Below are 17,550 nucleotides of genomic sequence, written 5' to 3' on the forward strand. Positions count from 1 at the left end.
AACTCAGCAGTCAACTACCAGAGACCTCGTCCTGGGTCAAAGCTGGTATATGTTAAGCTTCAACAAGAATAAGCGCAATGATTTGAAACTCATCCAGTGTATATTTAAATGCCTGCTTTCATCATGATGTTAAAAGAAAAAAATGTTTGCCCTTGGAAGATGATAAGAAAACAGTTGTTAGGAACATTTGTAAATAAAGGGGAAATACCAGCATTTATCCTATGTGAACTGTACTATTGGATAACCAAACAGATGCTGGAAAGTACTATTTTATAAACATGTTCTACAAGTAGGTGAAAAACAAATGATGGAAATAGAACATCATCATTTTGAAATTTCTAGTGGATCTGGGTGCTGATTGTCAATGGCTGCTCATAACACAAAAAAGCAAGACACTCAGCAGTTATGACACTAATGAAAGAATACTCCATCACCTGTAGCCTGGCCGTAAGGATTGGACCTGGGTCCAATTAAACCTTTGGTCCAGCTGCCAGATGGCAAGGAAGTACAGAGGACAGTGGAACATGTTGCATTATAACGGGCGTTTGCATTCAACCGATTCTAGACAGTGGGTTAAAGGGCCTGAGTTTGGTCCATAAAAGGCACTCATTTACATGACATATTTTAGAATAAACAAAGTCTCTTGGGAAAACACTACCCAAATTGAACAATTTTATGCTGCCTTTGAAGTTCAACCATATTGACACCATTGTCAAATGGAAACATACAGGGTAGGATGAAAATAGGTTTACAGTTGTTTATACAGAAAATAATACAATCAATAATACAAGAATAAACTGTGTTTTGTGTACTCACAAATGGAAACCCACTTTTGCCTGGCCCCATATATTATAATTATAGAACATATTTATAATTGTAATATATACTTCTACTTTAGATAGGTCTGTATGCACATCAGTTTAAATGTATGCATTGGTATTGCTATTCCAAATTCATCATGCTTTAAAATATTGGTTATATACAGGGTGTCCCCAAAAATGTATACACACTTTGAATAATTATTAATTCTAATGAGTTAAATCTGAGAAGAAAAAGAAAACACATCATTTGAGCTATCAGCTATAAAGTATGTATACATTTTGGGGGGACACCCTATCTTTCATTTGGAAAGGCACAACCTGTGATAGAAGCGATTGCCACACGGCACTTCTGAGTTTACCAAGAGCGTTAGAATTCCCCCTACACACACCACATGTGAATCTCTCAGTTAGTGAGGAGAGGATGTGAATGTAAGTAAGACCTTCACCATGATTGTGTGTGGTGTGTTGTCTTTGGACCAAGTAGAGAAATTCCTTACCTTTTTCTCTCTTTCACCCACAGGAAGGACAATCATGGGGTGGCCTGATGAGAAAAGCATGAATGCACTGAATTTAAGTGATTCTATAGATGTAGTGAGAGTCATCTTTAACAATAACTTCTCATATCATTTAAAGTTTTTCTGGGGAGGTAGAATTCCCAGGGTGAAGGAGCACAGAGACCATTTAGGTAACTTTCCTATTAGAAAAATACTTATTTTTATTTTTATTTATTTATTTTATTTTATTTTTGCTGTTGTCATTAGTCAAAAGGAAGCATATGTGATAGTAATATATCCAGACTTTTAATTTCTGAACATAATGAGATTCAATATACACACAACATATCCAGACTTTTAATTTCTGAACATTATGAGATTCATTCCTGTTTTGTTTTTTTTAAAAGCCTGTGTTCTTAAGTATATTGTCTTATTAAGAAATTATATTTACTGTTGCAATTATGCGCTGCTTAACGAGAGGGATGCTTTCTGAGAATTGCATCATAAGATGATCTCATTGTTGTACAAACATCACAGAGTGCACTCACACAAACCTAAATGGTACAACCTACTACACGCCTAGGCTGTATGTATACAGTATAGACTACAACTTGTAACCTGGACAGCATGTGTCTGTGCAAAACAACATGGGATTAAATTAAGCACAAGAGAAAATGGTGCAATCCAGAGATGCACTAAACATGAGATAGTCTTTGGGCTGCTGTTAGCATAGCCTGGCATACTGCTTTACAGCCAGCTTTTTTATGTAAGTAGAAAGAGTATACTCTAAAATAATGATAAGACATATAGTATATATAAACTACTGAAATTCTGCAGCACACCAAGAAGTATATTTTTTGAAGAACTGATTAAAAAAAATAGGTGTCATTTTGATTCACTCACACTGGGCAGCTGTCATTTTTTGTGTTGGCATTGTCATTTTTTCATTTGACAATCTAAAGGAAAAGAGATCAGTGCCCTGACTAAGTAATCAGGCCCTAGATTATAAGAATTTTTCAACTTCATTCTATGTGTCCCATCATTTACCCAGTATAGTAACATGGCACATGACTGCATTCCTGTGTTAGTCCTAAATAAAATTTCAAGAAAAGGCTCTTGCTCAATGATTACCAAACAGTTTAAAAAATTTAGTGCTTCTTTGGCACAAGCCACAGAATAGTCTTGGCTCAACAAAATATTCTTGGGTAATGGCGAGAATTATAAGATTGAGTGAAAAATTGTTGAAAACTGATGTTCACATGAACAAAGCATATTCTCTGGATGTACATGCAAACCTTCCTTGCAAAAAGCCCTATCTCACACTATGTCATTGTGAACTTGGAGTGCATTTTGGAGCATTTGAAGTCTTCGTTTTTCCTATCACCAAGATTGTCCCATCCCATCCTAACTGTTTATGTCGTGTTCTCCTTTTCCTAAAGCCCATTGTCAACCATCATATGAACAAGTCACCTGTGAAGGTTCACTCTTCTGGAAGAAAGGCTTTATAGCTTTTCAAGCTGCCATTAATGCTGCTATCATAGAAGTGAGTATTAAGTTAACGAGACAAATGGCATTGTGAGTTCAATTTTGTTGGATGGTTATCTTATGGATTGTCCTATCTTATCATGTAATTGATTTATTCACTTCATTTATTGGGTACAATGTACTAGACAAGTAAGACAAATACTGTGCAGTCATGAGCCACTGTGCACTATGATGTTTGGATAATTTTGTCACTAGATTATGGGACCACTGTTGTATATACAGTCTGTCATTGACCAAGATGTATTGTTGCAGTGCATGACTGTATATAAACCATTACACTAAGCACTGAGGATCAGGAAATAAGTAGAACACAGTTACTTTTCTCCAGGGATACTGAATAGTAGGGGGAGAGAAATGGACCTATGGTTCATAGTAAGAGTTCACATTCTGTCATAAGATTATAAATGGTATACTAGGCAAATAATGAAACAAGATTACTCTGAAATATCAGAGAGGACCTACTAATAGAAATGACATTTTAGCCGAGACTTTGAGATTGAGTGGAATTTTATCTAGTGAAGATGGTGGAAAGATGTTCTAAGGAACCAAGACAAAAACTGGAGAGTGACAGGAACTACCTGGGGACAGATCGTGATAGGCATATGCTTTTAAATGTGGAATGCACATGGTTTCTTATCATTGAGAGGAAATGCATGAGGTTACAGTTAGCTTGATAATAACAATTTGTTCATTGATATATTTCTTTAGATCACAACAAATCACTCGGTGATGGAAGAGCTCATGTCAGTCACCGGTTTAAATATGAAAATATTATCTTTCATTGCGCAAGCAGGGGTGGAGACTGATATTTTCATTTTCTTCTGCATTATTTCTTTTTCTACATTCATCTACTATTTATCAGTCAATGTTGCCAAAGAAAGACAGTACATTAAGTCATTGATGACCATGATGGGGCTTCGAGAGTCAGCATTCTGGTAATTACATGGCTACAGTCTGTCACATAGCATTCATAAGCAGAGCTAGTTGTTTGGACTCCCTAGACCACATGTGTCAAACACAAGGCCCGCGGGCCAAATCCGTCACGCCAGGCCTTGCAATGTGGCCTGCACTGCGCTGTCATCACTGCACTCCGCTGCGTTTCCATCACAATGACAGTTTATGACTGTTCAGTAAACCATTCGGCCCGCGATTTAGGCTGGATTTTAGATTTTGGCCCCTTCTCTGATTGAGTTCGACACCCCTACCCTAGACCTATAAAGTACCATATTTAAACTTGATGGCTCTGTAGAATATGTACTTCATGAGCAAAGAAATTTTCTGACGTATTAGCTGTTGTATTCCCTGTACTCTTGCTATGTGATGAGCTGCTCAAATCATTTGCTGAACCCATGAATGAGTCCAGTGATGGAGTAGCAGCACTCTGAACTGACATTTCTTTTCTCTGCAAGGCTCTCCTGGAGTGTGATGTACGCTGGCTTCATCTTTATTATGGCGATTCTGGTGGCACTTGTTGTAAAATTGACCCATGCTATTGTCCTCACTGGCTTTGTGGTGGTCTTCATGCTCATTCTCTTCTATGGCTTGTCTTTGGTGAGTCAATGAATTTAATCAGCTTGTCTCTCTCTCTCTCTCTCTCTCTCTCTCTCTCTCTCTCTCTCTCTCTCTCTCTCTCTCTCCATATATAGATAGATAGATAGATAGATAGATAGATAGATAGATAGATATAGATATAGATCCTTTCCTTCTCTTTCTCTCCCTCCTCCTTTCCTTCCCTCCCTCCCTCTCTTTTTTCTCAAGGAAACCTACCCATTATTTATCACTAATTCTGATCACACCTATTCTTTTCTGTTTGCAGTATTTGACTATTTACATGAGATAGTATCTAGGAGTGGGGAGGGAATAGACAAAATATCATGCTATGAAATTATGCCTGTTAGTATGCCTCTGATGATTCTCAGAGAAGTATATATTTCCTGAAGTGTTTCTCTTCTCTCAGATAACTTTAGCTTTCATGATGAGCGTCCTGGTAAAGAAGCCATTCCTTACCGGTCTTGTCGTCTTTTTGCTCACGGTCGTTTGGGGGAGCCTGGGTTTCACTGCAATGTACAGGCATCTCCCTGCCTTTTTGGAATGGACCTTATGTCTTCTTAGCCCCTTCGCTTTCACTGTTGGGATGTCCCAGGTAAGAGCTGATGTAACTACTTCATTTTCTACAAGATATTTAAAACAGAGTGCCTCTGAATAATTCATGCTCCCAGGTGCTAAACATTAAAATTCCCATCTACCTTGGTAAAGACACATGCCGAAGGTATAGATAGGAGATGTATGTTTCCATTTTTCTCTCTCAGCACAGTTCATTTTCTTTTAAGTCCCTAACTGCAGTCTAATACTCCATTACTGATGCGGTTCTGCTTTTACTTTTAATGGGCTGTCCCATTGAAGATATACCTAATTTAATGCTCAAGAAACATGACCCTTAATATTATGACCAGAACTTGAAAACCAGAAATTCCATGGAAATACGTTTTTACTTTTTGATAGGCCAATTTAAATGAAACTGAGCCTCCTCTCAGAAAATTAATTCTAGTTAATTTGGCATCTATATTTATGCCTGGCCTGCAGGTATTGGGCCAAAACCAGCTCTCTGACATCCCCCGACGAGTTCTGGATTGCAAGAGGTCACAAGCTGGGCCTAGGGACCCCACTGGTGTAGGAATCCATGCACTGGGCCTCTAGTAAGAAAATAATAATTCTTGATGCGTCTTTTATCCTTTTAATAGTCTATGGATTTTTTTTTTTTTAGCTTATACATTTGGACTATGATGTGAATGCTAACACCCATTTGGACTCTTCAAGCAACCCAAACCTGATAATAGCTACTTGTTTCATGTTGGTTTTTGATACTTTTCTCTATTTGGCATTGACGTTGTATTTTGACAAAGTTTTGCCCAGTAAGTAGATTCATGATTGTGCCTCAACACAATTTCATTCATTGTATTTCTTCAATGGTCTATACTTTGTCAAGAATAAAATGTACATCATTAATAATATTAATATTGGTTACATATTGAAACAATAATATTTAGGATACAGTGGGCTAAATAATATCTATGGTGTATTGGCTATAAATTAGCAAACATTTTTTTCAAGACTTTAAAAATAAGTCTAATGATATTCTGCACTGTTTATAGAATAACTTCCTAAGATCTTGTCCTACCATAACACTTTAGATTATTTCTTTTAAGAAAGAGACACTTGTGCTCAGCCAATGTGGTTCAGTGGTTGAGTGTCAACCTATGAACGAGGAGGTCATGGGTTCGATTCCCGGTCAAAGCACACACCAGGGTTGCAGGCTCAGTCCCTAGTAGGGGGTGTACAGGAGGCAGCCGATCAGTGATTCTCTCTCATCATTGATGTTTTCATCTCTCCCTCTCCTTTCCTCTTTGAAATCAATAAAAACATTTTTTTAAAAACACAGACACTTGTAAGCGATGAAGGATAATTATATTATTAGTGCACGTATCAGAACTAGATGAGAAATGCTACTGCTATGGTGACTGCAGTCCTTAAAGTGGTGCCTGAACCAATATTTAATTGCCCCCCTTTCATGTAGCTGAACATGGACGTCGACATTCTCCCTGGTTTTTCCTGAAACGCTCTTTTTGGTTTGAACACCAAAGTCCTGACCACATGACCCTTGAGAATGAAGTAGATTCAGATTCTTCACCTAATGACTCTTTTGAACCAGTGTCTCCAGAATTCCATGGGAAAGAAGCCATCAGGTACAGAAAAAACTACCTGGAGATGCAAATGAAACACCTGTGCAGAGGAAAGAGAGCTATCAGGCAAAACCCAGATATGACAAAGATTTCCTTTGGTGTCCTTCTCGTACTCACCAATGTCCAGCCTGCTATCCTCAGGAAGCGCTACCCTTTTTCTTGATAACATTTTATTTTCTTACATTATCAGCATTTACATTTACTAATATCTAAGATTTAGCAACTACCATCCATGAATAAATGGTATTCATATTTCCACTCTCTTCATTATCTCTTTTCCATTGTTCATGCTTTCTCTCTCTCTCTCTGCTGGCTGTCTTTGTGACAGACACTGTCACCATCTCTCTGATTGTTTTCACCCCCTGTTCTCCGTCATTCACTCTGTCCCTTTCCTCTTTGCTTCCTGGTTAATACGATGAGAAGGAAGTGGCAGGTGAGGCAGAAAGGGGAAAGAGACCTTCCAGTGAGTGGATGTCTCAATCATCTGTCCACCTCCACCATTTCTTCACTAATTTTCATCTTTTTTTTTTCCAGAATAAAAAATCTTAAAAAGGAATATAAAAAAGGAAATCATGAAAAAGTAGAAGCTTTGAAAGGTAATAAATATCATACATAACAGGCGGGTTGGTTTCAAGACTGTATCTTAACTGTGATACTGTCTTGGCAGATGAAGAGTAGATAGTCCAGCTCTCATGATGCTCCTTTGTTTGAACCCAGTGTGTTTCCTTCCAAGTAAATGAAAGCCACATAACAATTTCAGAAAGTCAGAAGCATCCCTGATATCCTATAGGTTTGAGAGATGCATGATAGGCTCATGCTAGTTTATTTTCAGCTCACCACATTCTCCAATCCAAAAGCTATCTTAATTGTAGTCAGCCCATCTTTAAAGACAAAACTGCTTTGATCCCCAAGATTGTTAATCATAGAATAATATATTATGGCAATATTACACCTATAAAATGTATATCATAGCAGATACCATTTTAAAGAAAGGAATTTAGGGATGAATTTTGACTATTGCTGGCCAAATATACCCATATTATAAGAACTTACACAAATTTCAGAGAATGTAAAGTTATTACGTAGGCTCTGAGTGTAATTTTTTAAAAATAATTTCAGGTCTGGTATTTGACATATATGAAGGCCAGATCACTGCACTCCTTGGTCACAGTGGAGCTGGGAAAACGACCCTGTTAAACATACTCAGTGGATTGTCGGACCCAACATCAGGTGAGAAGACTATTATATAATGACAGAACATGGGCAAATGAATTAACTGTGCATTTTTATTAGTTAGTTTCAATAGTAGTTTCATAACTACTAGTCACACTCAGGTATTTAAAAGTTTTAGAAGTTTCCTCAAGTTATTCTTGCATAGATTCATGTTCTCTTTATTTAGGAAAATCTCCTTGGTTTAAATATTTCCTGGTAAGTAGCTTTATGCTTATGAATTGGCACCCAACTGGATCAGATGTATTTTGAACATAACATTTTTAATTAGTCAATAGTGTATTTCCTATAGGTAGGCCCAATGTCTTTAAAGGACTCTAGTGATTGACACACATTGTTTTTTCATTTTAAAATATCTTACATAAAGCAAGCATGCGACATTACCCTGATATTAACTGTCTACCTTTAACTTTTAGGTTCAGTCACCATCTACAATCACTCACTTTCGGAAACTGCTGACTTGGAGACTGTCAGCAAGCTCACCGGAGTCTGCCCCCAATCCAACGTGCAATTCAGTTTCCTGACAGTGAGGGAGAATCTCAGGCTCTTTGCCAAAATAAAAGGGATCCAGCCACAGGAAGTGGAAGGAGAGGTAGATTCCTTGTTAAATGGCATGCAGCCATGAGGATGAAATTATTTACCTAGGAAATTCTAAGTGCACTTGTGCTAGTTCACCCTCTACAGGGCAAAAAGGCCCCTTATAATGAACAGAAAAATAATACTGTTTTGTTTTGTTTTAAATAACCATTCTGGGCTTTGGACCAACTAGCCTTTCTTTGGTTTAGGTACAACGAGTTTTAGGGGATTTGGAAATGGAAAATATTCAAGACATTCTTGCTCAAAATTTAAGCGGTGGACAAAAAAGGAGACTAACTTTTGGAATTGCCATTTTAGGAGATCCTCAGGTAAATCGAACTAAAATTACTGGTAAAATCAGATTGAGGGCTGAGAAACTATTGTATTTGGTCAGACTTAATTTGTAAATGCTAAAAGCAAGAGAGCAGTTACAATGGAAAATTAAGTACTGCGCTATGTCTCCAAATACATCTACTAGTGTGTTGCTTTTTAATGAAATTTTTCCTGGAAGGGGAGATGACTTTATGTGCTTTTGTGCTGTGCAGATTTTGCTACTGGACGAACCAACCGCTGGATCAGATCCTCTCTCAAGGCACCGTGTGTGGAACCTTCTTAAAGAGAGGAAATCAGACAGAGTCATCCTCTTCAGCACCCAGTTCATGGATGAGGCTGACATCCTGGCCGGTGACTCTTGGGTTTCTTTCATGTACCTTCGTTAGAAATCAGAGTCACGTGTGGAATATATATAGATTCATTCCAACACAGTTAGTTACCATGAGTGTGACTGCCATTTGAGCACCTGCATCTCTGAGTACATTGTGCCATGGAAGTGCTCTGAACCTATTGCAGTGGTTGTAAAATATATAGCTGTTCTTAAAGATATACTATGCTTTGCCCTGGCTAGTGTGTTCAGTGGTTAGGGTGCCGGCCTGTGCACCACAATCGCAGGTTCGATTCCTGGTTAAGTGAACACACCAGGGTGTGGGTCTCTCTTCATCTCCTGGTTGGGGTGCATGCAGGAGACAATTAGTCTATGTGTCTCTCACAGCAATGATTCTCTCTCTCTCCACACCCCCTCCCTCCCTTCCTTCCACTGTCTGAAAAGCAATGGAAAAAATATTCTCAGGTGAGGATTAACAACAACAAAAAATATATATTATGCTTTATTCAATTTGAATGTCAGTTCGCTCAAAACAAACCCTTTCAATGTATATTTTTTTCTAAACTAGAGAATAAACTAACATGTCATTCCAGTTATTGTATGACAAAGAAAGTGGCTTATTTATGATCAGGATTCGAATGCATCTGTTTTAGTGGGTCATGCTTCTAAAATACGTTGCTTAGTAATAAATTTGTTTCTTTTATATTAATAGTGAAAATACAACACCTTAATGCAAGTTATTATTATTAAATTTTTTTGCTTTTAATACTTAGACCGAAAGGTGTTTATATCTAATGGGAAGCTGAGGTGCGCAGGCTCTTCTCTCTTCCTGAAGAAGAAATGGGGCATCGGCTACCATCTAAGGTACGACCTCACTGTTGGAGACAGGTTAGCACATGTTGGAAAAGCTGAGAGCAGGTGATACCACTATTGAGCAGGTTCAAGTAGACTGCACAGCTGGTGTGTTCATTTCAAGAGATCCATAGTTAGAACTATGCCATGGGGTTCTTTTTCTTAGCTAGAGTAAAGGATATGAGGGGTGGAAGACATGAAGGCTATAAGGATGATGAAGCAATGTTTAAATAAAATTTTTGGAAAATATTTTTACAACACTTAGTTTGCCAGAAGAAATGTATTGATACTCCTGTCCCTTCTCTTAACATAATTCGTTGCTTATTTGGGTTTATTGCGACAGTTTCAGTAGCCTCTTCTCAATTCCCCATGAATTCATTTTTTTACTTCATTCTTTTCTGTCTCCTTCTCTTCCAGATCATAGTTATTATCACTATTAAGTAATGTCGGTCACTTAATAAGCATTGGCTATGGTTTAGGTACTAGCTAAGATGTTGACATTTGGAATGCTCATATAATCATATTTAAACTTCCAGATAACTTTAAGATGGTTTTATTATTCTCCTTTGGCATGTCAGAGAGTTTTAATAATCCGCCCAACTCACTTATTAGTGGTAGAATCTTAGACCAAGATTATAGGTGTGATATGAATCACCCCTTGTACTCACACCAAAATATTAATATTTCTCAAAAATAATTAAAGTCACTTAATCTCCAGTGGTTAAATGAGTACCCCCATTATTTACTCCAGGTGTTTGATCTGATCTAGCCTACCATTCCATCATGATTTCTTGGTACTACCTGATTGAATCTGTACCTTCCAACTAAAAGGAACCACCCACTGTTCTCTGGGAGTGTTCCATAGCGTTGTGTTTTATCTGAGTTTGAAATAGGACATCTGTTTAACATGTCATCCTCCAACTCCTTCAACCCACATTCCAATCATATTCATTTTTGAAGGTCTTTTCTGAGTGTTTTCTTCTTGAAAAGCACACATTGTTCAGGAACCCTGAAAGCATTACTTTTAATTGCTGCCTTATGCAACTTAATTTACTTGATTCTCAGTAACTTCATCTATGGAGTAGCTGCAATAATACCTGCTGTGTATTTAAGACTAAAGATATTGAACGAATGAGTAATTGACAATGTGCAAAGCACTTAATTGAATTATTGAACTTCTCCCTCACTTATTTTATAATATGCTTTACATTATATTTATATTATTATATTATAGTATAGTTTAGTATAGTATAGTATATTTTGTTACAGGTTCCTTTAGAGAAGGTTCTGTATCCTTTTTTAAATATATTTTTATTGATTTCAGAAAAGAAGGGAGAGGGAGAGAAAGATAGAAACATCAATGATGAGAGAGAATCATTGATCTGCTGCCTCCGGCATGCCCCCTACTGGATGGAGATCAAGCCCATAATCCGGGCATGTGCTCTTGACCAAAATCGAACCCGAGACCCTTCATGCTGCAGGCCAATGCTTTATCCACTGAGCAAAATCAGCTAGGGCTGTATTCTTACTTGGTATCTTAGAGAGTGCTTAGCACAGGGCCTTGTAAGCACAAAATATCTTCTTCTAAAATGGATTTTTTTTTTTTTAGGTTCATGTCATCAAAGTCAATTGTGATACCCTCGTCATCCGATAGCCTTAGTGTACTTCAATGCATGTGACTAATAATAGGCTTCCTCCAATCCAATGATTTCATGAAGAACTTTGTCTGTTCTCATAATAAGACAGACCAGCTTTGACTTGAATACATTTTGGACCATAAAGAAAAAAGATCACATCAGCTACCATATTGAGGGTTTCCTTAGTGCAAGGCCCTGTGCTATCTAATACCTATTTTGTTTTGTTCTGTATTTTGAGATCCTTTGAGAGGTTAGTATTGTTCAGTCTCACAGATGAGACAACTGATGCTCAGGGACACTAGACCTGCATTCTGGAACAAGGATCAGTAGAACAATAAAACCATGTTCTTAAGGACTATACACAGTACCTCTGTTTTGTTTTTCCCATGTTCAAGTGCTAGTTTTTGCAGAACTCATACTTTACTGCAAAGGGAGAATTCAAAATTGAGTTATTGAACAGGTGGAAACAAAATTAGGCATTCCCTTCCACCTCAACCCAGCCAAGGTCTAGCCAAATATCTCTTTTCTCCAAATAATAATCCTTGAGTCACCTTTTCTATTTCTAACATCCCTTACACTAGTTCCCCTGCCATGTGGTACAGATGATACAGTTTGGACTATATTGGTATTTTTATGTTTCACTTCTTACATTAGGTTATACATGTTTTATCTCATTAATGAAAGGATGAGTGCATATTACAATTGCTTGTAGAGATAGTGTTCAAGAAAAATAATTTAAATTTACTCTTTTTAAACATTAGTTTGCATTTGAATGAAATGTGTGATCCAGACAATATAACATCGATTGTTAAACAGCATATTCCTGATGCCAAATTAATGGCACGAAGTGAAGAAAAGCTTGTATATATTTTGCCTTTGGAAAGGACAAGCAAATTCCCAGGTAACAGAATGCAGAGACCCAGAGTGGTTTATATTGATGTTACAATAAACTTAGTTCTTTTTCATTTGTTATTATAATGCCTAAAAAGCCTAACATGAAAGCATAAATCTCAATTTTCTAGAAAATATTTCTTAAATAATGGGGATTTCAACATATAAATTTTGGGTTGACACAGTCATTCCATCCATAATACTCTACATAATCTAACAGTTAAATATGTTAAAACAGATTAAGTAAAATATAACTTACTTCAAAAACCCTCACATAGGTAGTTTTCTAAGAATAAAAAAAATAACTGTTTAAAATTGTATACTCAAGAAGACATGGAAATGTACATACTGTATAGATCATTTTATGAATAAGGGAAAGTCTATATCATAACTTTGCTTCTGATTAATGCATTTGCTTCTGATTAATGAGTTTTCTATTTTTCTTAAAACGTTATTATCAATCTCATTACAAATCATATTCTTTTCATGCATTTTTGTGTCTACCTTTAGACCTCTATAGGGATCTTGATAGATGTTCTTACCAAGGTATTGAGAATTACGGTGTTTCCATGACAACTTTGAATGAAGTGTTCTTGAAACTAGAAGGAAAATCAGCTATTGATGAATCAGGTAAAAAAAAAAAATTTTTTTGAATTTTATATTTTTGTGCAGTATTTTATCTTGAAAATATACTTTGAATGATGAAATGATATGCTTTTGGAGTGTAATGATTTAGTCTTGTCTTGGGGAAATGTAGAACAGATAGAAATGTATTTCTGTTACCTACCCTCTTCTCTCAGTGCTGGCCTCCCACCTTGAATATCCTATTTTTGTACCATGCATTTTTTTTAAAGCCTGTGGAATACTGCAGGGCATAAGACTAAATCCTCATGGAGCTGAAAATATTTATTATTATTATTACATTTATTATTATGTACATAATATTCTATAAGCGCTATTGAGATAAGAAATTAGAGTTGTAGATTGACAGTTGGTTTTTTTGAGGTATTTTGATGACATCATTCCAGTGTCTTCAGGGTTTCATTGTCACTGTTGAAATTTTTTCTGTCAGTCTAATTGTCATCCTGCGAGAGTGTTCTGCCTGTTCTCTCTAATGATTCTAAGGTAGTCCTTTGTTTCTGGTTTACTATCTGTGTCTACTCTTTATTGCACTTTTTCATTCTTATTTTCTGGGGTTTTTTTCCTGATTGATCAAGTGGAGTTTTATGTTTTATTCTTTTTGAAGTTATACACTTGGTATCTTTTCTTAGTGGTTGTTGCACTTACCTTTGTTCATCTAGCTTTGTGAAAGTCTAAAGTAGATCAATTTGTCTAGGCTCTTTTTCTCTTATTTTCAACCATTGCTATATTAAAAAAAAAATCTTGTCTCTACCAATTTCTTATTCCCAGAGGGTAAAGGGGAGGATTTTATCTACATTAACTTTGCCAGCTGCATCAGAAATACTAAAAATCTGTTGACACGCAGAGATTCTTCTTCTTGGCTAAAGCTAAATATAAGTTTTTTTTTTTTCATTGATTTCTCTAGACTAAACTAAGTCCTTTAAAGCTGTAGACACAGAACTTTTTTTCTTCAGAAAATACAAATTTTCTTTTATTATGTCATATTTTTTCTTCTTGTAGTGTATCTTTTTTTTTTTTTTTTTTTTTTTTTTTTTTTTGCTTCATTCCCATGTCTGTAGTACTTGCTCAGGTAAAACTATGAGTTAGATTACTTGTATCTTTGTCCAAGACTCTACTCTGACACCATGTGCTGAGTAGATAACCTTAGGGAAATCAAAATAGGGCACATCTAAAATGGCACTTTATAAATTACTAATTTTACATTTTCTAGATTTTGGAGTTTGGGCGCAATTACAAAGTGACAGGACAAAGGATACAGGAGGCCTTGTTGAGCTGGAACAAGTTTTGTCTTCCTTTAATGAGACAAAGAGAGCAGCCAGCGGCATGGCTCTCTGGAGGCAGCAGACCTGTGCGATAGCAAAAGTTCGCTTCCTGAAGCTAAAGAATGAAAAAAAAACTCTGGTGGCCATGTGAGTCCCCGAGGGTTTCGGGTATGCATGGTCTGCACATCCAAAATCAATTCAAGAGGTGGGGGGGGGGGGGGGGAAACAATCACAAATAAAATAAATTTCAGCAATTGTATATGGTCTTTTAAATATAGAAGCCAATTTTTAGTTGCTTAAGGGGATATGTAATTAAAACAGAGAAAGTATGGAGGTTTTCTCTTCATTTCACACAGTATCTGCTCTTATCAAAAGCTTGAAGTAGTTTACCAGAAGCATGAATGTCAGCACTTAGGTCCCATCCCAAAGACTTGCCTCTGTGTGGGCTGCATCTTACTGGAGGCTTCATGTCACTCTCTGGAGCCTCTACCGTCCTCTCCAGATTCCTGTTTCTCACTGAGTGGTACCTCCTGGCATGAGCCCTGCTTTCCACCCGGGAACTCACTCATTCCATTGGCTCCTGAGGGTGATTAGAAGCCCAGCAAAAAGGCATAGTCCAAAACCGGACAATATAGTCAACCATAGAGTCCAATTAGGGCATTGGAAAAAGAATTTTACATGAGGGAGAATTTGAATTTGTTGTAGGAAAATTGAACATTTCGCTAAAGAGGGCAAGTAGGATGGAAATTCAGACAGAGAGAACAGTTCAGAGTGTGGAGGTGCATGGGAAGTCCGCAGAACTGTTATTAATTATTAACAGAGTGTGCAAAAATAAACAATTTTGATAATATATTACATAAAGTTAGAGAGTTTGGACTTTGTGACTAGTAAGGAGTTTTTGAAGTTTTAGTTTTTAGTTTGAATAAGCAACTGATATCATTAGAACATAATGCCAAGAAACTTAGCCAGGAAACAGTGCAAATGGCTTGGAAATAGCAGATAGTGGGTACAAGGAAAAGAGCCATTTAGGGCAATGTTGAAAGAGGTCAGGAGAGAGAGAATTAAAGTCCAAACTTGAAAAGTAGAAGAGAGAAGAAGGTGCAGGGCAAGTACTAATGATGATATGATAGACATTTCCAACCATTTGGAAAAGCAAAGAATGGGAGAGAAATGAATTTAACATAATTGAACTTCGGAAGCTGAGTGGATGAGAAAATGTTGGAACTTGCAGAAATCTGGGAGAGGAAAGGGAAAGTTACAGAGTAGAGCAAGTCAGGGTATAGCTTTCAGTGGTTCCCCCCAAAAAAGAAATGCAAGACTGAGTCAAGGATATTGGAGAGGGATATTAAGAGTGATAATCAGCATATTTCCTAGGCTTGAATGACATGTCTAAAGAGGGTAGAGGGCAGCTTTAGGAGAGAGAGAAATGTCAACGAGAGGTTCATAGGAACCATCTCATCTTAGAAAAAAAAAAAAGAAAAAGAAATGGGGAGGAAAAGTATGATTCACATATGTGGTTAGTATTTGTAATTTCTATTATAACATCCATTTTCTGTCCACATGTAAATACCTACGTACATGATTTTCTCTTACCTTTTCCTTTATGCAGATTACTGATTTTGGGCATTAGCCTTTTCCCTCTGCTTCTGGGATATCTGTTCTATGAGATATATCGAAAGAGTTACTCTTGGGGACTGTCTCCCAGTATGTACTTCCTCTCACCGGGACAACCGCCTCAAGCTCCTCTGACACACTTACTGGTCATCAATAAAACAGGTGAACATGGAGCTCAAATACAAACTTTCAATGTTTTGCTTGTTCAGAGATTTCGAAGACAGCATAAACCATGAAGGAAAAACATATTCTGAATGTTTTATTTTATTTTATTTTTTAAGCCTCACCCAAGGATATTTTTTCCATTACTTTTTTAGAAAGAGTGGAAGAAAAAGGTGGTGAAGGAATGAGAGAGAAATATTGATGTGATAGAGACTCATCAATTGCTTTTCTCCTGCACACGCCCTGACTGGGGCTGGGCATGCAGCCGAGGTACATGCACCTGACTGGGAATTGAACCCAAGGCCCTTTGGTGCATGGGCTGATGCTCCAAATACTGAGAAACATCAGCTGGGCTATTTAGAAAGCACACATGATGCTAAACAGAAAATTAATTTTAAAATGTCAAATAGAGGGTGGAAGAGTTGGTTTTAGAAACACATCTTGCAAGCTTTCTTGACCATGGACTGTTCTTCTAGATCTTTCCATAACACTTTTGAAGTACTATGCATTTTTAGGCTCTGGAAAGAAAATGTATTCCAAATTTCTAAGGAAATAAAATATTAATATCTTGGATGATAATGATAATTTTAAATAGTATTTTTTCAATTGATTTTTATTGTTAACACTATTACAGATGTCTCCATCTCCCCCTCCTTTGCCTCACCCCGAGCCCTCTTTTCCCCACTGTTGTCTGTGTCTATGGCTTATGCATATTTGTACATGAACAACATTATAAGTAAAATACCTAGCCTCTAGGTAACGTTACCTTGTCATATCCCAATATCAGAATGGGTTTTAGTACCACACCATCAATTCTGCCTTTTTAAGCAAATCCTCATGATGGTATGCTTTGAGTTACATTATTTAGTTTAGTTTTGTTTTGTTTTTAAATATGTTATTTGACTTTTGTTTTACTACATTTTTGCTTCTTTTGAACTTTACCTTCTTGGTAGGATCAAGCATTGAAAACTTTATACATTCACTGAGGCAACAGAACATAGCTTTGGAGGTGGATGCCTTTGGAACTCGACATGGCGCCAACGAGCCATCCTACAACGGGGCTATCACAGTGTTAGGTGATGACAAGGTATGTTGGGCTCTGATTGCTGCATTTCACCAAAGATGGTTTATGAATGTGCAATCTGAGAAATACTTATTGGGCTACGTAAAAGACCAATTGGCCGTGAGAAGATGGGGTAGTTCTTATTTGTAGAGGAGAAAGTGGACTACAGTTAGTTACCCACAGCCTCCATATTACATATTGTGGCTGATGTGGTGGCTAGTAAAGACCACAATACTGTATTTCTTGGCAGTATTTGGGGACTTCATCAAATATTAGTGGTGATGGTATTCATTGTATTCAGTGCTTTAGCCTTATTGTGTGGTCAATACTTTGTTTTCTATCAGATTCTCTCATTACCTT

General features: G+C 37.0%; 1 protein-coding gene across 5 annotated transcripts in view; it reads left to right on the forward strand.

Moving 5' to 3' along the window:
• ABCA9 (ATP binding cassette subfamily A member 9) overlaps positions 1-17,550 on the forward strand; it is a 153,042-nt gene that overhangs the window by 61,271 nt on the left and 74,221 nt on the right. For 3 of the 5 annotated variants that reach the window (XR_004982632.2, XM_036407699.2, XM_036407700.1), the window contains exons 3-20: positions 1,342-1,506; positions 2,755-2,858; positions 3,569-3,795; positions 4,270-4,411; positions 4,818-5,003; positions 5,625-5,772; positions 6,435-6,603; positions 7,135-7,196; positions 7,720-7,830; positions 8,247-8,422; positions 8,616-8,735; positions 8,952-9,090; positions 9,841-9,931; positions 12,318-12,457; positions 12,958-13,077; positions 14,300-14,498; positions 15,961-16,127; positions 17,081-17,214. The exons of 1 other annotated variant lie outside the window; for it this stretch is intronic. Coding sequence is in view for 3 of the 4 variants with exons in the window: in XM_036407699.2 (XP_036263592.1) it covers positions 1,342-1,506; positions 2,755-2,858; positions 3,569-3,795; positions 4,270-4,411; positions 4,818-5,003; positions 5,625-5,772; positions 6,435-6,603; positions 7,135-7,196; positions 7,720-7,830; positions 8,247-8,422; positions 8,616-8,735; positions 8,952-9,090; positions 9,841-9,931; positions 12,318-12,457; positions 12,958-13,077; positions 14,300-14,498; positions 15,961-16,127; positions 17,081-17,214 (2,600 nt within the window). In the remaining variant the exon portion in view is untranslated. The remainder of the gene's footprint in view (positions 1-1,341; positions 1,507-2,754; positions 2,859-3,568; positions 3,796-4,269; positions 4,412-4,817; positions 5,004-5,624; positions 5,773-6,434; positions 6,604-7,134; positions 7,197-7,719; positions 7,831-8,246; positions 8,423-8,615; positions 8,736-8,951; positions 9,091-9,840; positions 9,932-12,317; positions 12,458-12,957; positions 13,078-14,299; positions 14,499-15,960; positions 16,128-17,080; positions 17,215-17,550) is intronic. One more of the 5 variants, XM_045570768.1, reaches the window with a different exon arrangement.

Source organism: Pipistrellus kuhlii, unplaced genomic scaffold (assembly GCF_014108245.1).
Source record: "Pipistrellus kuhlii isolate mPipKuh1 unplaced genomic scaffold, mPipKuh1.p scaffold_m20_p_37, whole genome shotgun sequence".
NCBI lineage: Eukaryota > Metazoa > Chordata > Mammalia > Chiroptera > Vespertilionidae > Pipistrellus > Pipistrellus kuhlii.